Source organism: Mustela nivalis, assembly GCF_964662115.1.
Source record: "Mustela nivalis genome assembly, chromosome: 5".
Taxonomy (NCBI): Eukaryota; Metazoa; Chordata; class Mammalia; order Carnivora; family Mustelidae; genus Mustela; species Mustela nivalis.
In genome coordinates, this window is record NC_139024.1 from 62,027,127 (window position 1) to 62,052,485 (window position 25,359).

General features: G+C 38.3%; 1 protein-coding gene across 1 annotated transcript in view; it reads left to right on the forward strand.

Moving 5' to 3' along the window:
• TXLNB (taxilin beta) overlaps window positions 1-25,359 on the forward strand; it is a 64,023-nt gene that overhangs the window by 13,737 nt on the left and 24,927 nt on the right. Inside the window, exons 4-7 of the mRNA XM_082731050.1 lie at window positions 3,086-3,256; window positions 18,792-18,986; window positions 20,819-20,938; window positions 24,945-25,019. Of these exons, the coding sequence (XP_082587176.1) occupies window positions 3,086-3,256; window positions 18,792-18,986; window positions 20,819-20,938; window positions 24,945-25,019 (561 nt within the window). The remainder of the gene's footprint in view (window positions 1-3,085; window positions 3,257-18,791; window positions 18,987-20,818; window positions 20,939-24,944; window positions 25,020-25,359) is intronic.

A 25,359-nucleotide genomic window follows, 5' to 3' on the forward strand; every position in this document is an offset into this window, starting at 1 on the left:
TGAATCAAATTGCCACTCTAGCTCACTCACCCTTCCAGATTCTGAATCCTATAATATCACCTACTATTGTTTAATAAGGATACATTTATTTAAAAAGATACCACATGACCTGGAAGAAGTACTTTTTCTAAGTGTCCTCAGTTTTAATGTAGTTACAACAAATCACTAATACTATTCTGATTTAATAATTGGCATTAATTTATTTTAACTTAATAATAAAAAAGGGAGAGCAAGAAAAATAGCAGATAAAAATCTAATATGCCTGTCACAATAGTATAGAAGCACTGTGATGTCTAATTGCATCATTAAATCACTAAGCCAGGATGAAATCTGACTGAAGTTGACTTGGTTGCAATATGTTCACTTTCATTCATTAAGAAACCATATATGGGGGCACCTGGGTGGCTCAATGGATTAAAACCTCTGCCTTCGGCTTGGGTCGTGATTCCAGGGTCCCGGGATCAAGTCCTACATGGGGCTCTCTGCTCAGCGGGGAGCCTGCTTCCACCTCTCTCTCTCTCTGCCTCTCTGCCTACTTGTGATCTCTAACTGTCATATAAATAAATAAAATCTTTAAAAAATATATATGTATTCACAAGTCTGAAGTATTTGAATAAAATTAGCCACAGGCTTTAAAAATTGTCAGAAAGTTAAGGGTTTTTATTTAGAGCATTCAAGAGAGACCTAGCTAAATGTCAAAGGTATATAATTTTGCAGTAAAACTAGAACATTACGTGGTTGATAAGCAAGTGAAGTCATCTCTTCCAACGTATGAAACCCACGTAGGGTATCCTCCTCCTGGTGCTCAGGTAAATCCATATGGGGCAGTGCTCCCCCACCAGGTACAGTAGTCAATGTCTGTCTGGAGATGTTATGAATGCTACGATTGTAGGGGGTAATATTGGCATCCAGTAGGCTGGGGACAAGGATGTGGCTAAAGAGCCTGCAATGCCCAAGATAGCCCCTCACAACAAGAAATTACGTGGCCCAAAGTCTAAATCAATAGTAAATTTCAGAATATATAACAATATGTAAATTTCAGAAAGAGATAATAGGTCATTCAAAATCCAAATATATCTTATTTATCTTGCAACTCTCTCTCTCTAAAAAAATTTTTTACCTCTGCCTTCGGCTCAGGTCATGATCCTGGGGTCTTGGGATCAAGCCCCACGTCGGGCTTTCTGCTCCACAGAAAGCTTCCACCTCTCTCTCTCTGCCTGCCTCTCTGCCTACTTGTGATCTCTGTCTGTCAAATAAGTAAATGAAGTCTTTAAAAAAATAAAATAAAATAAATTTAAAAATTAAAAAATTTTAATTAAAAATATTGAAAAACAAAAGAGGGGAGGCACCTGGGTGACTCAGTGGGTCAAGCATCCAACTCTTGATTTCTGTTCAGGTCATGATCTTAGGGAACTGTGCCTGGAGCTCTGTGCCCAGTAGGGAGTCTGCCTGAAATTCTCTCTCTCCCTCTTCCTCTGCCTGTTCCCCCACTTTTTCTCTCTAAAAAAAAGAAAGAAAGAAAGAAGGAAAGAAAGAAAGAAAGAAAGAAAGAAAGAAAGAAAGAAAGAAAGAAAGAAAGAAAGAAAGAAAGAAAGGAAGGAAGAAAGAAAGGAAGAAAGAAAGAAAGAAAAAGAAAAGAAATGGAAAAAAAATCCAAATATAAGCACAAATATAACTATGGTCCAAAATGAAAAAACTTATCCATCCTGTTTGAAGACATGGAAACTGAGGCATACATGAGTGTTCATATCATGTGTGTCATCACTTGCATCAGGCTCTTGAGGGCACAAGGAACACCTGGGGTCCAAAAGCCCCAACAGTCTCTCAAGGCTTTTCCTCCCCTTGAGTCAATAAGGTCATAATCAAGACAAACACCCTCCTGGATTAAGCATCATTCGGGCACTCAGGGAACTGAGTCCAGCAAAGGAAAGGCTCTGGACGAAGAGCTGTCTTTGCAGACAGCCTCACTGACTATCCACCTGAGATCAACCTGCCTGGAGTGTGCTGTCTCGGGTGGATTGACTGATTGATCCCCAAACTCCCCACACTGGAACTGGAATTCCATTCAACATTGCCAAATTCAGCAAACGAAAATACAGGACACCCAGTTACATTTGCATTTCAGATAAATAATTTTTTTTTTCACTAAAATTGTCCAATGCAATACTTTTGATATGCTTTTACTAAAATTTAATTTCTTAATTATTTGAAATTCAAGTGTAACTGGATGTCCCACATTTTATCTTGCAACTCTATCCCAGAAGTATAGCACCCCAAGATGAAACATCCCATGGGACGCGGGCTTCATTTTCCATGTCAACCCTAATACTTTGTGGTAGCTGCTGGAGGAGTGTGAGAAGAGACCCCAGCTAAGGTTGACAAAAGCATGCATGTCATGATGTGTTGGCCATAAGCGTGGAGGGTGGAGGTAGGGTGGTCGGAGGGCAGGGCATGTTAAGGATACTTGCCATTCATGCTGTTGAACTGTGCAGCTTCTACTTCTGAAGTTGGCGGAAAATTGCCGATGCTGGGTAGTTGAGAGGTCTTTTCTCTTCTCCCTCTGTTTCACAAATCACAGACTTCATCTTCCATTTTATGAGGAAGCTGTTTTGTGCTTTCCTATTAAAAAAAAAATTGCTCTGTTTGTTTTGAGAAAGAATTGTGAGACCAAATATACACCAAGCAGACACACTGTGGACCACTGCACCAAGACAAGGCATTATCATGAATTCTGAGAGCCTACAGATTCCAAGATGTGCCCTTCCATATTGACCAGTGGCACTGGAGAGACTCAAGAGAAAGGAAATTATTTCTGACACCAAAAAGAAGATCAGAGTAAGAAAGGATTGTTATAATGATAAGGGAAAAGCTATAAGAGATATGTTCTAAAAGCTGTATCTACAAGTATCGCCAAGTCCCATTTATGAGGTTTATTTGACTGCAGAGGGTTGGCCATGATAACAAAAAAAAAAATGTTTCCAACAACCACAGAGTGGTCTTTAGGTATTTCCTCTTTTGCTGCTTTTCTGTCAACTCAAAAGCGATTCCTGCCATTTTCTTTCATGTTTGCACCCCTTGTGTCTAGCTGGACGAACACCGCACTGAGCAAAAGAAGTTAAAGCTCTTACAAAAGAAACAGGTACAAATCCAAAAGGAAAAGGACCAGTTACAAAGTGAGCACAGCAGAGCTGTCCTCGCAAGGAGCAAACTGGAGAGTCTATGCCGGGAGTTGCAGAGACACAACAAGACACTGAAGGTATGTATCACCACCGCTCTGAAAAACACACTTTTTGACATGCTGCATAGACACAGGCTTCTTCCACTCATGGAAAGAGCATGAGTTTCTGACCTACAATAAGTTATTTTAACTCCCCAAGGCTGTTTTCTCATCCTTAAAATGGGGATTATATTATATTACTGTGTGGCCAGGGAAAAATTAAATGAGGTCATATACATAGGGTTCTCTGTAGTATCTGACCCAGAGCAGGCTCCCAATAAAATGTGTGCCATCCCCCTTGCTTTTTTATTACTTCAAGTTTGTTTTATTATTTAAGGTAAGACTCAGATCTACTGTTTAAAATACAAATTTGTAAAAATACAACAGTTTTTGTATTATAATGAAATCTGCAGGACATGAGAAAAATGGACATAAAGCTATCTGACATTAAATAGCAAGATTGAGAGCCAAAAAGTCAAAAGTCAGCTGAAAAAGAAGCTACTTGGAAAACCACTGAAGCTCTTCAGACTTAATTATTCAATCTAAAGATAATGGACTGATCACTTCATTCAGTCTGCATGGATTTCATTAATTATAGCATAAGCCTGTAGCAGTGTGCCTAATTTGATTACATATAGACACTAGCTCCATTCAATGAAGCAAGAATCAGGGCTCTCCAAGATAATACTACAGGCATCCACAATCCCCTTTCCAGTTGAAGATCTTAAATGTTTTGACAAACAATAATTAATTAGACACCAACATTTCCATGAGATAGTTATTATTACATGCATTTAGAAGGCGATCCTTTAAGAAGCAAGAGATTAAGATCACTGCTGAGTCTGCACAACAGGGTTGGGAAAAAAACTAGAAGAGAATCATGGCTCTTCATATTCTAGATTGGTTTCTGATATCTGGGAAATGGAAGGCCAGCCTGGTAAACTATAACCCTTAGATCACAAGTTGTAGGAGAAGGGCATCTGGCATCTATTCAGTCATTGCCCTGGGGACAGTCAGAAATGCAGGTTAAATGGGGGCCTGGGAATGAGAGCATTATTCTGTACTTGAGATACATATTCAAGTAAATAGCACTGTGTGTTTACATAAGTAGTGTTATATTGTAAGGAGATAAAAATTAAATCAGATAAGAGTAGAAAGGTTATCAACAAGGATATTTGAAGAATGGGATGGGCTGCCTAGGTGGATCCATTGGTTAACTCTTGACTTTGACTCAGGTGGTGAGTTCAGGGTCATGAGATCCAGCCCCATGTTGGGCTACAGGCTGGGCGGGGAGCCTACTTAAGATTCTCTCTCTCCTGATGCCCCTCCCCCTTCTAAAAGTAATTAAATAATTACTTAATTAAAAAATGGGATCATGTGGCTTGGGCTCTTTGAGTAGCATTCAAAGACAGAATGATGGAAGTTAAGGAGACCCGGTACATATAACCACACACCCTCACTAATGGCCTCCAGTTACTGGCAATGAAATTCAGTATCATTATTACACTAGAACATGTGCTAAGTGCCTTACATATGTTGTTTTATTTTATCTTCACAACAACCTTGCCAGGGTTAATATTAATAGCTCCATCTTGTTGCTAAATAAACTGAGACTTGGCAATCTAAATCAGTTGTCCTAAGGTCATGCATATATTAAGTATCAAAATCAGGCTTCAGATTCAAAATATTTTCCGAGTTCCCTCCTCAGTTTTTCTTTGACCCATGGATTATTTAGAAGTGTTGCTTAATTTTTATGCCCCATGATATATGATCTATCAATGAACATACTATACACACTTGGAAAGAAGGTATGTTCTTCAAATGTCAGGTATAATTTTGCATAAGCAACAATTAGTCTTAGATCATTTAGGTTTTTACTGAATTTTTGTCCAGTTGTTCTATCAATTACTGAGGAAATCTCCTAATATAATTAAAAATCTCCTAGTATAATTGGAAAACTGTCTACTTCTCCTTTTAATTATGTAACCGTTTGCTTCATGTATTTTGAAGTATTAATTTGACATTTGTGATTGTTATGTCTCCTTGATAAATTGTTTAATTGCTGTGAAATGTCCTTCAGTAATGATCTTTTTCTTGATGTCTACATTAACTGATATCAGTAAAGCCCCTCCAGTTTTCTTACTCTTATTGTTTTCATGGTATATCTCCTTTCATCCTTATTTCCAAACCTCGCCTTTATATATAAAGTGAACCTCTTATAGACAGAATATAGTTAGACCTTGTTTATTTTCATTCTTATGATATCTGTTAGAGTACTAGTCCATTAACATACAGTGTAATTATTAGTGTGGTTAGATAGGCTTCTACTATTTTGTTATTTTTCACTATTTGTCCTCTCTGTTTTCTGGTCCTCTATTTTTTTCCCCATCTTCTTTTGGATTATTTGAATATTTTAAAAATTCTATACTAATTTATCTCTTGGATTTCAAGTTATACTTCTTTGTATTTTCAGTGGTTGGTCTGTGATTACTTAAACATTTGTAACATTCCAGTCAAGCTAGAGCTAATAGTGTCTCACTTTATATAATGCGTATAAACACTGCAACCTAAATAGGTCCATTTACTGCCCCCCCTTCAAACTATTATTGTTATATGCATTACATTTGCATATGTTTATAAAGGGATCATGACCTAGGCACCCAGGCACCCCTGTTCGACCTTTTCCTATTGTCCCACAAGTCCTTCAGTCTCTTGTATGTTCTTCACCAATCTTCTTTCTTCTATCTTCAGATTAGATCATTTATATTGGTCTAGCATGACACTAACTGATTCTTTTCTCTGTCATCTCCATTCTCCTCTAAGTCCACCCAGTGATCTGAAAATTTCATATTTTGCTGCTTTAACTCCAAAATTTCCATTTGGTTCTTTCTTACAGATTTTTTTTTTCCTCTCTTGAGATTTCCAATCTTTTCATTCATTAAGATAGTATTTTCCTTTATAGTTACTAAGCATACTTATAATACCTGTTTTTAAATTCTCATTTGCTAATTCCACATCTGGGTCACTATGAAATAGGCTTCCTCTTATTATCTTTCCTTATAAGAATGGGCCACATTTTCTTAACTCTTCATACATCTAGTCATTGTAGACTGTATCCTGGATGTTGCAGTTGTTGTGCTGTGGAGCAACTATACTACAACTATACCATTATACTCCCTGAAAATGTTGTCATTCTTTTTAAGCAGGCATTTAACTTGATTAGAGTCAAATTACAAATTCCCTCTCTTGGGCAGCAGCTCAAACTCAGTTCATTTCTTTTTTTCTCATTAGGCTGCTTTGAGTCTACCCTGCACATGTGTGTTTCAGGGTCAGCCAAAGATTTGAGCAGAATTTATTCACAGAATTTAGGGTTCTTTTTCTTTTTTTCTCTCTCTCTCACTCTCTTTTTTGGGACTCTCCCATCATCTTCCAGGAGCTATAGCTGCCCAGAGTGCTTCATTCTTCACATCGGAAAAATGGTAGGTAGGTTTTCTATGAGAGTTTTACCCATCCCATGCAGATGCTAATTTCAGTCTGCATTCAAGCTACAAGCTAGAAAAAGAGAGAGAGAGAGAGAAACTTAGAGTATACCATTCCCTATTTATAGGTGTTAGCTTCCCTCTAGCTTTTGCCTGACTCTATCTCTAGTTCTCCAGTGTTTTTAAATAGTTATTTCTTGCATTTTGTCCACACCTTATACTTATTATGCATAGAAGTGTCAAAGCAGTATGAGCTTCCTTGGCCATACTAGTAAAACAACCTAAGTATATCTGCATCTAAAATCCATGTGTTAGGAACTTGGGAAGATATAGAAAAAGAATGCATGCCAAACTTTTCCACACACACACACACACACACACACACACACACACACAAATAGCAACTATTACTATTCTGTATTAAAACTGATTCTTCAGTAAGTAAAAAAAAAAAAAAAAAAAACCCACAAAAGCTCATAATTTAGGATCATGTAAAAAGAGACAGATGAAAGTCTGAGACATGGGTTTATTTCAATAAAATACTCATATATTTGAAGCAATAAATGTGAACTTCGAACTACTGAAAAAGAACTGGCTAGTTAGAGATAGGTAAGTGTTTTGGGGAATATGATTTTAGTAAATAAGTAGGATTTGTTATCAGAGTATCATAGAATTTTAACATGGAAAGGACTATAAGACTCACCTAGTCCATGTTACTCGTGCCTGTATGTAAATTAATAATTTACTGATTCACTGAATAAGCACTCACTGGATATCTATGAATGGTGTGCCAGGCACAGCACCAGTTCTAAGATGCACAGTGCTACTTGCACAGTCTGTTTTCTTAGTAATTTCAGTATTGCCCTTCAATCTTATTTGCATTATTAATTTCCGTTTTGAATAATGTACTTGATAAGAAAATTTTTTTCTCTGACATCAGCCAAATGATTACAAATTCTTTCCCAAAAGAGTCAAATTTTATAAGATTTCTCTAGTTTTTTTCTCCCAATGAGAAACGGTGTACTGCGAAATGCAAAATGCTGCTTTGTGAGCCAGGATTCAGCACTATAATGGTTTGGCCTGTGTTTAAACCATCTTAACACCCACACCTTCTTTCTGTAGCCAGTTGCCAGTGACAAGCTCAAACTTGCAGATTATCCTGGGGTGTTTCTTTCATTTACTCATTCATTCATGGATGCAATAGTTATAAACACAAACGGCATGCAGATCATGGTCTATAGTTCTACAGCTAGGAACCTATTGACTTCTTCTTCTTCTTCTTCTTTTTTTCCTCCATTTTTTTAAAAATTTCTTTTCAGCGTAACAGTATTCATTGTTTTTGTACCACACCCAGTGCTCCATGCAATTCGTGCCCTCCTTAATACTCACCACCTGGTTCTCCCAACCTCCCACCTCCTGCCCCTTCAAAACCCTCAGGTTGTTTTTGAGAGTCCATAGTCTCTCATGGTTCACCTCCCCTTCCAATTTCCCTCAACTCCCTTCTCCTCTCCATCTCCCCATGTCCTCCATGTTATTTCTTTGCTCCACAAATAAATGAAACCATATGATAATTGACTCTCTCTGCTTGACTTATTTCACTCAGCATAATCTCTTCCAGTCCCATCCATGCTGCTACAAAAGTTGGGTATTCATCCTTTCTGATGGAGGCATAATACTCCATAGTGTATATGGACCACATCTTCCTTATCCATTCGTCCGTTGAAGGGCATCTTGGTTCTTTCCACAGTTTGGCAACCATGGCCATTGCTGCTATAAACATTGGGGTACAGATGGCCCTTCTTTTTACTACATCTGTATCTTTGGGGTAAATACCCAGTAGTGCAATTGCAGGGTCATAAGGAAGCTCTATTTTTAATTTCCTGAGGAATCTCCACAATGTTTTCCAAAGTGGCTGCACCAACTTGTATTCCCACCAATAGTTAAGAGGGCTCCCCTTTCTCCACATCCTCTCCAACACATGTTGTTTCCTGTCTTGCTAATTTTGGCCATTCTAACTGGTGTAAGGTGGTATCTCAATGTGGTTTTAATTTGAATCTCCCTAATGGCTAGTGATGATAAACATTTTTTCATGTGTCTGATAGCCATTTGTATGTCTTCATTGGAGAAGTGTCTGTTCATCTCTTCTGCCCATTTTTTTATATGATTATCTGTTTTGTGTGCATTGAATTTGAGAAGTTCTTTTTTTTTTTTCTTTGATATTGGTATTTTTTTTCAATTTTTTATTTTTTAAAAACATATATTTTTAACCTCAGGGGTACAAGTCTGTGAATCGCCAGGTTTACACACTTCACAGCACTCACCAAAGTACATACCCTCCCCAATGTCCATAACCCTTCCCCCCTTCTCCTAACCCCCTCCCCCCAGCAACCCTCAGTTTGTTTTGTGAGATTAAGAGTCACATATGGTTTGTCTCCCTCCCAATCCCCTCTTGTTTCATTTATTATTCTCCTACCCCCTTAAGCCCCCATGTTGCATCACCACTTCCTCATATCAGGGAGATCATATGATAGTTGTCTTTCTCCGCTTGACTTATTTCGCATGATACGCTCTAGTTCCATCCACGTTGTCGCAAATGGCAAGATTTCATTTCTTTTGATGGCTGTATAGTATTCCATTGTGTATATATACCACATCTTCTTTATCCATTCATATGTTGATGGACATCTACGTTCTTTCCATAGTTTGGCTATTGTGGACATTGCTGCCATAAGCATTCAGGTGCACGTGCCCCTTCGGATCACTACGTTTGTATCTTTAGGGTAAATACCCAGTAGTGCAATTGCTGGGTCATATGGCAGTTCTATTTTCAACATTTTGAGGAACCTCCATGCTGTTTTCCAGAGTGGTTGCACCAGCTTGCATTCCCACCAACAGTGTAGGAGGGTTCCCCTTTCTCCGCATCCTCGCCAGCATCTGTCATTTCCTGACTTGTTAATTTTAGCTACTCTGACTGGTGTGAGGTGATATCTCATTGTGGTTTTGATTTGTATTTCCCTGATGCCAAGTGATATGGAGCACTTTTTCATGTGTCTGTTGGCCATCTGGATGTCTTCTTTGCAGAAATGTCTGTTCATGTCCTCTGCCCATTTCTTGATTGGATTATTTGTTCTTTGGGTGTTGAGTTTCCTAAGTTCTTTATAGATTTTGGACACTAGTCCCTTATCTGATATGTCGTTTGCAAATATCTTCTCCCATTCTGTCAGTTGTCTTTTGGTTTTGTTCACTGTTTCCTTTGCAGTGCAAAAGCTTTTGATCTTGATAAAATCCCAATAGTTCATTTTTACCCTTGCTCCCCTTGCCTTTGGCGATGTTCCTAGGAAGATGTTGCTGCGGTTGAGGTCGAAGAGGTTGCTGCCTGTGTTCTCCTCAAGGATTTTGATGGATTCCTTTCTCACACTGAGGTCCTTCATCGATTTTGAGTCTATTTTCGTGTATGGTGTAAGGAAATGGTCCAATTTCATTTTTCTGCATGTGGCTGTCCAATTTTCCCAACACCATTTATTGAAGAGGCTGTCTTTTTTCCATTGGACATTCTTTCCTGCTTTGTCAAAGATTAGTTGACCATAGAGTTGAGGGTCTATTTCTGGGCTCTCTATTCTGTTCCATTGATCTATGTGTCTGTTTTTGTGCCAGTACCATGCTGTCTTGATGATGACAGCTTTGTAATAGAGCTTGAAGTCCAGAATTGTGATGCCACCAACTTTGGCTTTCTTTTTCAATATTCCTTTGGCAATTCGAGGTCTTTTCTGGTTCCATATAAATTTTAGGATTATTTGTTCCATTTCTTTGAAAAAGATGGATGGTACTTTGATAGGAATTGCATTAAATGTGTAGATTGCTTTAGGTAGCATAGACATTTTCACAATATTTATTCTTCCAATCCAGGAGCATGGAATGTTTTTCCATTTCTTTGTGTCTTCCTCAATTTCTTTCATGAGTACTTTATAGTTTTCTGAGTACAGATTCTGTGCCTCTTTGGTTAGGTTTATTCCTAGGTATCTTATGGTTTTGGGTTCAATTGTAAATGGAATTGACTCCTTAATTTATCTTTCTTCTGTCTTGTTGTTGGTGTAGAGAAATGCAACTGATTTCTGTGCATTGATTTTATATCCTGACACTTTACTGAATTCCTGTACAAGTTCTAGCAGTTTTGGAGTGGAGTCTTTGGGGATTTCCACATATAGTATCATATCATCTGCAAAGAGTGATAGTTTGACCTCTTCTTTGCTGATTTGGATGCCTTTAATTTCTTTTTGTTGTCTGATTGCTGAGGCTAGGACCTCTAGTACTATGTTGAATAGCAGTGGTGATAATGGACATCCCTGCCATGTTCCTGACCTTAGCGGAAAAGCTTTCAGTTTTTCTCCATTGAGAATGATATTTGGGGTTTTTATAAATGGCTTTGATAATATTGAGGTATGTGCCCTCTATCCCTACACTTTGAAGAGTTATGATCAGGAAGGGATGCTATACTTTGTCAAATGCTTTTTCAGCATCTATCGAGAGTATCATATGGTTCTTGTTCTTTCTTTTATTGATGTGTTGTATCACATTGACTGATTTGCGGGTGTTGAAACAACCTTGCAGCCCTGGAATAAATCCCACTTGGTCGTGGTGAATAATCCTTTTAATGTACTGTTGAATCCTATTGGCTAGTGTTTTGGTGAGAATTTTTGCATCTGTGTTCATCAAGGATATTGGTCTATAGCTGTCTTTTTTGATGGGATCCTTGTCTGGTTTTGGGATCAAGGTGATGCTGGCCTCATAAAATGAGTTTGGAAGTTTTCCTTCCATTTCTATTTTTTGGAACAGTTTCAGGAGAATAGGAATTAGTTCTTCTTTAAATGTTTGGTAGAATTCTCCCGGGAAGCCATCTGGTCCTGGGCTTTTGTTTGTTTGGAGATTTTTAATGACTGTTTCAATCTCCTTACTGGTTATTGGTCTGTTCAGGCTTTCTATTTCTTCCTGGTTCAGTTGTGGTAGTTTATATGTTTCTAGAAATGCATCCATTTCTTCCAAGTTGTCAAATTCATTGGCGTAGAGTTGCTCATAGTATGTTCTTATAATTGTCTGTATTTCTTTGGTGTTAGTTGTGATCTCTCCTCTTTCATTCATGATTTTATTTATTTGGGTCCTTTCTCTTTTCTTTTTGATAAGTCTGGCCAGAGGTTTATCAATTTTATGAATTCTTTAAAAAAAAACCAGCTCCTAGTTTCATTGATTTGTTCTATTGTTTTTTTGGTTTCTATTTCATTGATTTCTGCTCTGATCTTTATTTCTCTTCTCCTGCTGGGTTTAGAGTTTCTTTCTTGTTCTTCTCCAGTTCCTTTAGGTGTAGTGTTAGGTTGTGTACTTGAGAACTTTCTTGTTTCTTGAGAAAGGCTTGTACTGCTGTATATTTTCCTCTCAGGACTGCCTTTGTTGTGTCCCACAGATTTTGAACAGTTGTGTTTTCATTATCATTTGTTTCCATGAGTTTTTTCAATTCTTCTTTAATTTCCTGGTTGACCCATTTATTCTTTAGAAGGATGCTGTAAGTCTCCATGTATTTTGGTTCTTTCCAAACTTCCTCTTGTGGTTGAGTTCTAGCTTCAGAGCATTGTGGTATGAAAATATGCAGGGAATGGTCCCAATCTTTTGATATTGGTTGAGTCCTGATTTGGGACCGAGGATGTGATCTATTCTGGACAATGTTCCTTGTGCACTAGAGAAGAATGTGTATTCTGTTGCTTTGGGATGAAATGTTCTGAATATATCTGTGATGTCCATCTGGTCCAGTGTGTCATTTAAGGCCTTTATTTCCTTGTTGATCTTTTGCTTGGATGATCTGTCCATTTCAGTGAGGGGAGTGTTAAAGTCCCCTACTATTATTGTATTATTGTTAATGTGTTTCTTTGATTTTGTTATTAATTAGTTTATATAGTGGGCTGCTCCCATGTTGGGGGCATAGATATTTAAAATTGTTAGATCTTCTTGTTGGACAGACCCTTTGAGTATGATATAGTGTCCTTCCTCATCTCTTATTATAGTCTTTGGCTTAAAATCTAATTGATCTGAGATAAGGATTACCACTCCTGCTTTCTTCTGATGTCGTTTAGTATGGTAAATTCTTTTCCACCCCCTCACTTTAAATCTGGAGGTGTCTTCGGCTTAAAATGAGTTTCTTGTAGGCAACATATAGATGGGTTTGGTTTTTTACCCATTCTGATACCCTGTGTCTTTTGATTGGGGCATTTAGCCCATTAACATTTAGGGTAACTATTAAGAGATATGAATTTAGTGCCATTGTATTGCCTGTAAGGTGACTGTTACTGTATATTGTCTCTGTTCCTTACTGATCTACCACTTGTAGGCTCTCTCTTTGCTTAGAGGACCCCTTTCAATATTTCCTGTAGAGCTGGTTTGGTGTTTGCAAATTCTTTCAGTTTTTGTTTGTCCTGGAAGCTTTTAATCTCTCCTTCTATTTTCAATGATAGCCTAGCTGGATATAGTATTCTTGGATGCATGTTTTTTTCGTTTAGTGCTCTGAATATATCATGCCAGCTCTTTCTGGCCTGTCAGGTCTCTGTGGATAAGTCTGCTGCCAATCTAATATTTTTACCATTGTATTTTACAGACTTCTTTTCCTGGGCTGCTTTCAGGATTTTCTCTTTGTCGCTAAGACTTGTAAACTTTACTATTAGTTGATGGGGTGTGGGCCTATTCTTATTGATTTTGAGGGGCATTCTCTGAACCTCCTGAATTTTGATGCTTGTTCCCTTTGCCATATTGGGGAAATTCTCCCCAATAATTCTCTCCAGTATACCTTCTGCTCCCCTCTCTCTTTCTTCTTCTTCTGGAATCCCAATTATTCTAATGTTGTTTCATCTTATGGTATCACTTATCTCTCGAATTCTCCCCTCATGGTCCAGTAGCTGTTTGTCCCTCTTTTGCTCAGCTTCTTTATTCTCTGTCATTTGGTCTTCTATATTGCAAATTCTTTCTTCTGCCTCATTTATCCTAGTAGTGAGAGCCTCCATTTTTTATTGCACCTCACTAATAGCTTTTTTGATTTCAACTTTGTTAGATTTAAGTTCTTTTATTTCTCGAGAAAGGGCTTTAATATCTCCCGAGAGGGTTTCTCTAATATCTTCCATGCCTTTTTCGAGCCTGGCTAGAACCTTGAGAATTGTCATTCTGAACTCTAGATCTGACATATTCCCAATGTCTGTATTGATTAGGTCCCTAGCCTTCAGTAGTGCCTTTTGTTCTTTTTTTTTTTTTTTTTTTTTTTTTTGGTGAATTTTTCCGCCTTGTCATTTTGTCCAGATAAGAGTATATGAAGGAGCAAGTAAAATACTAAAAGGGTGGCAACAACCCCAGGAAAATATGCTTTAACCAAATCAGAAGAGATCCCAAATTGTGAGGGGGGAGAAAGGGGATAAAAAGAGGTTCAGAAAGAAAGAAAGAAGAAAGAAGAAAAGAAAAGAAAAGAAAAGAAAAGAATTAAGAAAAGAAAATGAATAAAGAAAAGTATAAAAAAGAAAAAATATATATGTATATACATATATATATTAGATAAACTAGTTAAACATTAAAAAAGAAAAGGATAAAAGTTAAAAAAATTTAGGAGAAGAAGTGAAAAAAAAATGAATAAGAAAAAAAAATTAAATTAACTGCAAGACTAAAGAATCATAGGGAGAAAGCCATGAGTTCCGTGCTTTGCATTCTCTTCCTCTGGAATTCTGCTGCTCTCCTTGGTATTGAAACTGCACTCCTTGGTAGGTGAACTTGGTCTTGGCTGTATTTCTTGTTGATCTTCTGGGGGAGGGGCCTGTTGTAGTGATTCTCAAGTGTCTTTGCCCCAGGCAGAACTGCACAGCCCTACCAGGGGCCGGGCTGAGTGATCCTCTAGGATTTGCTTTTGGGAACTTTTGTTCCCTGAGCACTTTCCGTAGAGTTCTGGAGGACGGGAATACAAATGGTGGCCTCCTGGTCTCCGGCCCAGAGGAGCCGAGAGCCCGGGGCCCCACTCCTCAGTGCGCCATCAGAGAACAGCGTCCAGTAACTCCTGTCTGCCTGACCTCCAGCCGTGCTCCAAGCTCACCAAGCCTGCGACCAGTTCAAGGTAACCTCGAGCTGTGAGCTCACTGTCGGCTCTGTCTCTGTAGCCAGCTTCCCCGTTCTAATACCTGTAAGCTCTGTGACACTCAGACACCCCCGATCCTTCTGTGACCCTGCGGGACCCGAGGTCACGCTGACCCCGCATGGGCTTCACCCCGGTTTAGCCTCTGGAGCGATGTCCCTCAGCGGAACAGACTTTTAAAAGTCCTGATTTTGTGCTCCGTTGCTCCACCGCTTGCCGGGAGCCGGCCCCTCCCCCCAGGGTCTATCTTCCTGTCCCTTTGGATTCACTTCTCCACCAGTCCTACCTTTCAGAAAGTGGTTGATTTTCTGTTTCTAGAATTGCTGTTATTCTCTTCAATCTGCCAATGGAGTTGTAGGTGTTTGCACTCTAGATAAGCTATCTAGCTGATCTCCTGCTATCTGAAGTAGGCTCAGCCTGCTACTTCTCCACCATCTTGACTCCTCCTCCAAGAAGTTCTTCATAGATCCTGGATATCAACCTTTTGTCTGTACTGTCATTTGCAAATATCTTCTCCCATTCCATGGGTTGCCTCTTTGTTTTGTTGACTGTTTCCTTTGCTGTGCAGAAGTTTTTGATCTTGATGAAGTCCCAAAAGTTCATTTTTGCTTTTTTTTCCTTTGCCTTTGGAGACATATCTTGAAAGAAGTTGCTGTGGCTGATATCAAAGAGGTTACTGCCTATGTTTTCCTCTAAGATTCTGATGGATTCCTGTCTCACATTGAGGTCTTTTATCCATTTCAAGTTTATCTTTGTGTACAGTATAAGAGAATGGTCGAGTTTCATTCTTCTACATATAACTGTCCAATTTTCCCAGCACCATTTATTGAAGAGACTGCCTTTTTCCACTGTGTATTTTTTCCCTGCTTTGTCAAAGATTATTTGACTATAGAGTTGAAGGTCCATATCTGGGCTCTCTCCTCTGTTCCACTGGTCTATGTGTCTGTTTTTATGCCAGAACCATGCTGTCTTGGTGATCACAGCTTTGTAGTAAAGCTTGAAATCAGGTAACGTGATGCCGCCAATTTTATTTTTGTTTTTCAACATTTCCTTAGCAATTAGGGGTCTCTTCTGATTCCAAACAAGTTTTAGGATTATTTGCTCCAGCTCTTTGAAAAATACCGGTGGAATTTTGATTGGAATGGCATTAAAAGTATAGATTGCTCTAGGCAGTATAGACATTTTAACAATGTTTATTCTTCTGATCCAAGTACATGGAATTGTCTTCCATCTTTGTGTCTTCTTCAATCTCTTTCATGACTGTTCTGTAGTTCCTCGAGTACAAATCCTTTACCTCTTTGGTTGGGTTTATTCCCAAGTATCTTATGGTTCTTGGTACTATAGTAAATGGAATCAATTCTCTAATTTACCTTTCTGTATTTTCATTGTTAGTGTATAAAAAAGCCACTGATTTCTGTACATTGACTTTGGAAAACTATAAACTCCCAAAATTGAACCAGGAAGAAATTGACAACCTGAATAGGCTGATATCTAGTAACGAGATTGAAGCAGTGATCAAAAACCTCCCAAAAAACAAGAGCCCAGGACCTGAGAGATTCCCTGGGGAATTCTACCAAACTTTCAAAGAAGAAATAATACCTATTCTTCTGAAGCTGTTTCAAAAAATTGAAGCAGAAGGAAAACTTCCAGACTCTTTTTATGAAGCCAGCATTACCCTGAGCCCCAAAGCAGGCAAAGACCACATGAAAAAGGAGAATTTCAGACCAATATCACTGATGAATATGGATGCTAAGATTCTCAACAAGATCCTAGCAAACAGGATCCAACAGCACATTAAAAAGATTATCCACCATGACCAGGTGGGATTCATCCTTGGGTTGCAAGGATGGTTCAACATTTACAAATCAATCAATGTGATAGAACAAATCAATAAGAGAAGAGAAAAGAACCACATGGTCCTCTCAATTGATGCAGAAAAAGCATTTGACAAAATCCAGCATCCGTTCCTGATTAAAACGTTTCAAAGTATAGGGATAGAGGGAACATTCCTGAACTTCACAAAATCTATCTTTGAAAGACCCACAGTAAATATCATCATCAATGGGAAAAAGCTTGCAGCCTTCCTGCTGAGCTCAGGGACATGACAAGGATGCCCACCCTCACCACTCTTGTTCAACATAGTATAAGAAGTCCTAGCAACAGCAATCAGACAACAAAGAGAAATAAAAGGTATCCAAATTGGCAATGAAGAAGTCAAACTCTTTCTCTTCACAGATGACATGATTCTTTATATGGAAAATCCAAAAGACTCCACCCCCAAACTACTAGAACCCATACAGCAATTCAGTAACATGGCAGGATACAAAGTCAATGTACAGAAACCTGTTGACTTCTAAGCTAAGCTAAAGCAGTAAGGAGACAATGACTATATATATATATATATATATATATATATATATATATATATATTATTATATATAATATATATATATATATTCAATGACTCTTACCAAATGGCTATAATCATGCTTGGTGAAATATATATAGTGAGTATTGGCATACAAAGATCACGGAAATAACATCTCAGTTAATATCTTCAGATTATAAAGTGCGGTTATTTCCTATAATATTCCTAAGAAATGTTTTTGTGACTTAATTATGATTCAGATATCAGGAGATTTATTGGAGTAGAGAATATGTTAATACTGTAGAGGAAAGAGGATACCTAATGGTAAGTTAATGTATTTTCAGAGCATAATTCTTAGCATCAGTTCTTATTTTGATCACATTATTCTACTATCATAATACAGATTTGCACAATTACTTCTATTTAAATCATTTATTTCTTTTTAAAAATCCTGTTACATAATTTGATCACAGAAGGCAACTAAATGCAGTATAATTTTCCTTGCCAACCATGAAGCAAGCTTTCATAATAACAATTAGTCAGAACTGAAAGGCATCCTAAAATGCCTATATCATTTTTCAGCAGTGTCTCTATCTTTGGTATGATATAGCAAGATTAAACCCTTTGATTCTAAAAGAATGAGAGGAATCATCACAAAGCAAATAATTCTCAGTATAGATATGGGGGAAATTTGGGCACATTGTTGGTAGTTAGCAATGAAGGGAGGGTTTTGATTTAGGAGAAAAGAGAACAGAAATGATATAAAAGTTAATTTCCAATTCTTGAAGAGGGGGAAATTAGATGTTTCATTTGAGAGTTAAAGAAAATTTGGAACTTAAAATTGCTTTCAAATTCAAAATCTATATTGAACATTTCAATTACCCTATGTGACACATGGCCTGATCGTTCTTTCAGAAATAAAATACCCAGCAAATTTTCTAAGATTTCTTTTTACATTTCTGAATTGCTAAAATTGATCTATAGCTATTTAGCTAAACTTGTTTTCTTTTCAAGCTTGCTGATGAAGGTTTTTCTTACTAAGAAAAAGTTTAATATTGTGATCACTTGTATTTACAAAACTTGGATAATACAATTATGCGTTTAACATGCCATAGTTTTTGTTTTTGTTTTTAATAAAGGAATATAAGATCTATTATTCTTCTTTCTATACCAAACCAAGGTAACATAGGATCTGTCTCAACGATCAGTAAAGCTGAGTGGCCTTTTTTTCAGGCCATAGCCAAGAGATCAAAACCCACCTACTGCATGTTTGATAGAAATTGGTACAGTATAGGCACTCAGCACTCAATGGGAGACCCGTCATCTTTAAAACAAGCCTATTCATCACTAACTATCAAGTTCAAGACCCTCATTGCACCTTCTCTGGGCAACTATGTATTTACAACTGAAACTTATCCTCATATATTTATTTTGGTCCTGAACAAGTTTAGCTCCAGAGAACAGAAAAAATGTCCTGCTTAATGCTCCACACTGATCTCCTTTCACTTACCTAACCCTGAGTTCTATAAACCTGGATGCACATAAACCAGCATAACAAGAAACTTTGCTTTTTATCCACAGGAGGAAACACTTCAGCGGGCACGAGAGGAAGAAGAGAAAAGGAAGGAGATCACAAGTCATTTCCAGACCACTCTGACGGATATCCAGGCCCAGATTGAACAGCAGAGTGAGAGAAATATGAAGCTGTGTCAGGAGAACACAGAGCTTGCAGAGAAACTGAAAAGCATCATTGATCAGTATGAGCTCAGAGAGGAGGTGAGAACCACATCAAACAACTTAGGGGCACTATATATAGATCCAGATCTGGGCTGTAAAGGTGGGGGACTTGGTAATAAGAAAGTTATGGCCAGCCCTCTCAATTGGTTAATGTTTAGGATTAGATTTCTTTTACTAGCCAAAATAAAAACAGGTGGTATTACAAAATACCTGGCTGAAAGCCATATGGGATTTCTCTAAAACTGGAATCACTGCAAAGCAAAGGCAATAAATAGGAAGTAGTAGGTCATGAGCACAGTTACCTTTGAAAATAGTATTTCTCAGCTTTTTAAAAACACTTTCTACAGAGCCAGGAAATATCTCACAGACTTCTTCTTAACAATCATCATGTCATCTAAATGTCATCTACACAGTCTGTGTTCTATATGTCCCACAAATCAATAGTAGTATTAATAATATAATAATTATAATATTAATGGTATTACTTATTCAGCACTGAGTTTGTGCTAGGAAAGCTGCTGAGTACTGTACTTTACATATAATATGTCATTTCATTGTTTCAACAATCTTATGCATTAGATAATACCATACCCACATTATATGGGTGGGAAGCAGAGGTTGAGATTAAATCATTTACCTATAGTCACAAAAGCCAAAAAAGTTTTGTTTTCAGTATTTTACATTAGGGAGACTATGAGGATATTTTGTTATTCCAAAATTGTATCTTAATATTTAATATATTTTTAAGACTCCAGAAGCCTTCTCAGGGTTTTTATATATCATATTATTTACCCTATCCCACGCAAATTTTAAAAGTCTGCCTTAAATGTCACAGAACATAATCAGAGTGGCTCTGCTGACAACATGCTAAGATTTTATCAAAAGAAAAACTGAGCCAATAGCACACGGAAACAATAGGTAAACCAAGAAGTCCTTCACAGTAAGTCAAAATGCCATGCTACCATTTTACCTTGTCACCAAGATCAATCCTACTCCAGAGTGGAGGTTCAGACAAAAGCAAAAGGGAAGAAGCTTAAAAAAAAAAAAAAAAAAAATTTTTTTTTTTTTTTTCCGTACTCTTCAGAGAGATTCCCAGATAAGAATGGCCTGGTAGACCAGTTGTACATTCTTGAAATTGGTTCTAGATAAGCCCCAAGGCTAGAATTCCATAGGTCCTCTTGTCAGTGGGACCTCCTAATGACCAAGAAATTTACACTGAAGTAGAATTTGAAGTTTCTCTTCACTAAGCTAGGCAAGAGGTCAAAAGATGTAGAGGAGGTAAGAGCACATTTGCATATCAATTCATCCATGACCCTTGGCCTTCGTCTTGCTCACCAGAACAACAGAGTTGAAGTGGGGAGGAGCTCCCTCTCAGTCCCAGACCCTGGGCCACAGACTGGTCCTCCAAAGCTGCCTTACAACCCTTGAGACAAGAATGTGGAAGAGAATTCACTATGATAAATTATATGAATATGATTAAAACCAGTTTCAGAAATTGCCAAAATACTGAGTGATGGTGCTATAGCTCTTGCAATATATATCAGTCTGCCCTCTAGCATAATAAGCAGCATCATACTTAGTAGTTGCTACATTTAGACAAAGTTGGGAGCTTCTGGAGCTAACATTACTGAACTCTGCACCTCAACCTTTTGTAGAGCTACTACTTTGCATAGAGCGAAATGCAGTGGGTTTTACTAATTTATGATTTTATACAAAGCCATAAGTGATGGCAGTGCATTTATTCACCCTACCTCCCTTTTCTTTAAATCTCAAAACCTATAAAACATGTGTGTTGATATTACTTTTTTAACTTACATTTCTCAGCACCAATAATAACTAAAGCTTGATATGTGCCATTTCTTTTCTCTTAGCATCTGGACAAAATATTTAAACACAGAGAACTGCAGCAGAAGCTGGTGGATGCGAAACTTGAACAGGCCCAAGAAATGATGAAGGAAGCCGAGGAGCGACACAAACGCGAGAAGGAATATGTACTTATCAGTGTGCTTGTCTGGTGTACTTGGGGGTCAGAGAACCTCTGAGAAAGTTGTTTTTGACCACAATCACAGAGCACTAGACTGATGGAGGGAGCTGAGTTTCTCTAGAGAACTACATTGGCCAGCCCACAGTAGGCATGGTACCTACATGGTTTTTGACATAAAATCATCATGCATCCATTCAACAAGCCTTTTTCAAGCACCTGTCTTATACTAAGCATCATCTAGGTGCTGGGGGATAGCAGTGAGCAAGACCAAGCCTGAGACAGGACAGGCAATAAGCAAGCAAAAATGAAGGAAAATTTCAGATAATAATTGGTGCTATTAGGGAAATGGGGAACTGAAAGGGGGCAGAAGGAGGGAGCTACTCTAGATAGGGTGACCAGTGGCCAAGTTGTATAGCTTTTTAAGCTTGAAAAGTAGTTTGGATTTTACCCTAAACATACTGAGAACGTCTAGGTAGTTTTAGCTAAGGAAATGACATGATCTGCCTTGCATCTGTTAACAGATGACCTTGGCTTCTGGGCGGAAAATGAATTGAAGAGGGACAAGGAGTCTATTCCAGCAATACGGAAGAAGCCTGATGGCAGCTTGGGTTGGGGACATGGCAACGTCCAGTTGGGGAGCTGGGCATGGATAGAAGTTTTCAGTGCAAAACCAACAGTCACTGCTCTGAACTAAAGATGGTGATAGTGAGGAAAGGGAACAGTCAGGGATGGCTTCTGAGGTTGGGGTTTAAGAAACTAAGTGGTGGCTTTTAATGACATCTCACTAATTCCAAACATTCTGAAAACAGCTGTAGGGCCATTCTGCTGATGCAAGAACTGAGAGTTATAGAAGATATGTGACTTGTTTAAGGTCACACACTGCTAAGTGATCAAGATGTGTTGGTCACACTTCCAACACATCACATCTCCAGTGTGTCTGTCTCCAAAACCTAAGCTCTGTGATTGCACATCACACTCAGAGGTGTGTTTCAGAGGCATGCATCGAAGTGTGTGTCTGTCGCTGGGGAGAAAGAGTTAAAATGCAATCAGTGGACCAAACATTCAAATTTGGCCATTTAACAACTGACCATAAACTCTGTGATTACCTAAAAACAGACTAGAATCACTTCAGTTTGTTAGAAGAGTAATTTAATCATAACTTCAGTTTCCAAACATAGCAACAAAGGATGAATTTTAGAGAACATAACCTGATAGACACTGGATAATCTCAAATCAGAAGTCCATGGGCTCTTAATAAAAAAGATTAAGTTGGGGCACCTGGGTGGTTCAGTCAGCAAGTGTCTGCCTTCAGTTCGGGTCATGATCCCAGGGTGGTGGGATCAGCTCCCACATCACACTCCCTGCTCAGCAGCGAGTCTGCTTCTCTCTCTCCCTCTGTGATCCCTCTTGCTCTCACTCTCTCTCAAATAAATAAAACGTTTTTAAAAAGTATGTTGTTAAATCCATCTCCAACTGGCTCTCAAAATAAGAAATAAAGCATCTATTAGTCAGAATCCAAGAAAACTGATGTGCCACCATTGGCATAATTATCCTCTTAGGAAAACTATGCTCCCTTCAGGATAGCAGTATCTTTGATATATAACATAAGACCTGACAGAAGAATAACTAGGCAGAGCTTCGTTTGAAAGAGACTAGGGGCAGTTTTGAGGTGACCCAGCCTTAGCAAGAAACTAGCATGCTACCCTTTTTTCCTACCCTCATGTAGCAAAGCAGCAGATTTTAGGCCAAAAAAATTAGCCCCCTCAGTTTTTCAGGTTCCAGCTGTGATGCTTCTTATTGAAAGCAGTGAAATGTCAAGTCAAAGCTGGAGGGTTCTTTCATCCCAAGTGGAACAGGCAGCCACTTTCTTCCCTCTTGGTCAGGGAACCACCAGTCACCACTGGGCTCCTCAGCCTGCTCACTGAAGCAGGGGATCAGATGGCCAGAGAGGAGCCTACAGGTCTTGGACTCCACATCCGCCCCAGCCCTCCATGGGATGGGTTGATTTCACTCTTACAACAATTAACCTTCATAGCTCACTGAGAGGCATAGAGGAACAGATAGAATCCATTTTACAAATGGAGATGTTGAGCCAAGAGAAAAAGATAATCTTGAATACTAAAAAAGATGCTTCCAAGTTTTTTAAAATGATGACTTTATTGTTTTTTGTTCTGATTGCAAAAAGTGGACATTTTTAAAAATAGGAGCAAAGAAAAAGGAAAAAATAAATCAGCCTGTCTTCATATATACTAGAAACTTCATAAGCTGATGGCCACATAATTGACTAGCCAGATTAATCCATGATGTCGATCATTCTCTCTGTAAACACACTAAAGATGCCCACCGCATCTGTGCCTAGACAGCCATTTGAGTGTCTATACGTGGGTTCCCAAGTTAAGATGGCAGTGACCAAGAATCAGCTCTTTGCTCCCAAAACTTTTCTTTCAGTTATTCTTGCTTTTGTATTATGAAAACCAACAGAACGACAAAGAAACTGATGAAATGTAAGTGAGAAAAGAAAGTTGTTTCTATGAAAACTATGCTTAAGGCTTTGAAAGACGAAATATAGACAAATAGCACAACACGTGTTATTTTTGGAGTTGGAGTAGCTATAAAAGACTGGGAGAAAGCTCTACAACTCCAGAGAATTACCCAATCAAGCTTCTTCGTAATACCTTTAGGTCTGTAGGTTCTAGTACTATTGTTTTAAAAAGTAAAAAAAAACAAAACAAAACATATATATATATATATATATATATATATATATATATATATATATGTTGTATGTGGCACATTATGGACATAATCTTTATAAAAACAAAACAAACAACAAAAAGCTTCTCTGAATTCCAATCAGAAGACCCATACCCCAAACAAAGACCACAGCCCTCTATCAAAACCAATAAATAGGCATCTGAAGTTGAAATAACATGATTTTTATTTTTATAAAGATGGGTTTCGTTTCTTTTCTTTTCTTTTCTTTTCTTTTCTTTTCTTTTCTTTTCTTTTCTTTTCTTTTCTTTTCTTTTCTTTTCTTTTCTTTCTTCCTTCCTTCCTTCCTTCCTTCCTTCCTTCCTTCCTTCCTTCCTTTCTTTCTTTCCTTATTGGAGTGAGAGAGCACAAGCAGGGGGAGGGCCAGAGGGAGAAGGAAGAACCATACTTCCACTGAGTGCAGAGCCCAATGCAGGGCTCCATCTCACAACCCTGAAATCCTGACCTGAGCCAAAATTAAGTCAGGTACTTAACTGACTGAGCCGCCCAGGCGCCCCAAAAATAACATGTCTTATATATGTGTGTATGATTTTTATACCCATCAGCTCCCAATTCTGACCATCTTTGATATGGGGGCCTTGGTTGTATGAAAGACTGTCTCCTGGAAGAGGGATAGGACTTACTGAGTAAATCTTCTATAACATTTGGCATAACAGGTCAAAATTTTAACCCAGTGTTTCTGAAAATGTAATCCATGGAACACCAACATCCAAACTGTTTTGGGGTTTTGCTCTCACTATAGACTGTAATCACACTGTGTACTTCCCAGTTGACATTGTTTAAGGGGGATCTGCTTTTTATCATGCTCCTTAGCAGATTCTGATGCATGCAGCGGTGGAGAACCATGGTCTAGGAGGACAACTTTGAGTTTACTCTAAAGAAACAGCTGCTCACCCCAATGATTCAGGTGGAGGTGTTCTGGAAATGTTCGAGCAGAGCCTGGATGACGGTTGAACAGGATTGCTAGAGGAGGTTCCAGAATTTGGTGGGAGGTTAAGTTTTATGTAATTCATGCTTGAGTTGTAGGTTATTTTTCTTTTTTATCCATTAGAACCAGATTTCCAGTGGAGAATCCAACTGTTTAGCTGCTTTCTTAGCTTTCCTAGATATTTTGCAAAGTTGCCAAAAAATTACTTAAGAGGGTTAGTTAGCAAGTCATTAAGTTTTAGACACAAATTGTCACCACATGGTGATGTAAAGGGCAATTTGACAATCTTTCCATGCATTCTCTCTCCTCACAGTTGCTGAACCAGGCAGCAGAGTGGAAACTTCAGGCCAAAGTGCTGAAGGAACAAGAGACAGTCCTACAGGCTCAGGTGAAGGGGGGGACAACAATGCATGGGGTGTGAAGCAAAGCTAGTCTGTACCAGGCCTCATGTGTGGCAGGTCCGGGGGATACAGGACTTAGAAATGAACCCTAACTTCATATTTATTATTTTAAAATAAAAAGAAAAGCACAATATTATCTCTAAGAAAAATAAATGCTCCACATAAAATCCAGTCAGATGGTTTGCTGACACACAAGTGAGGGCCCTGAGATGGCCAATCAGAATGAGCTGGTGTTTAGGTTCCTGCCTATCTGTTCATAAAACACCCTCTCTCTCTCCTCCCTGTTACCTTACTAAAGCAAGAATAAAATGTAAACTGATCAAATGT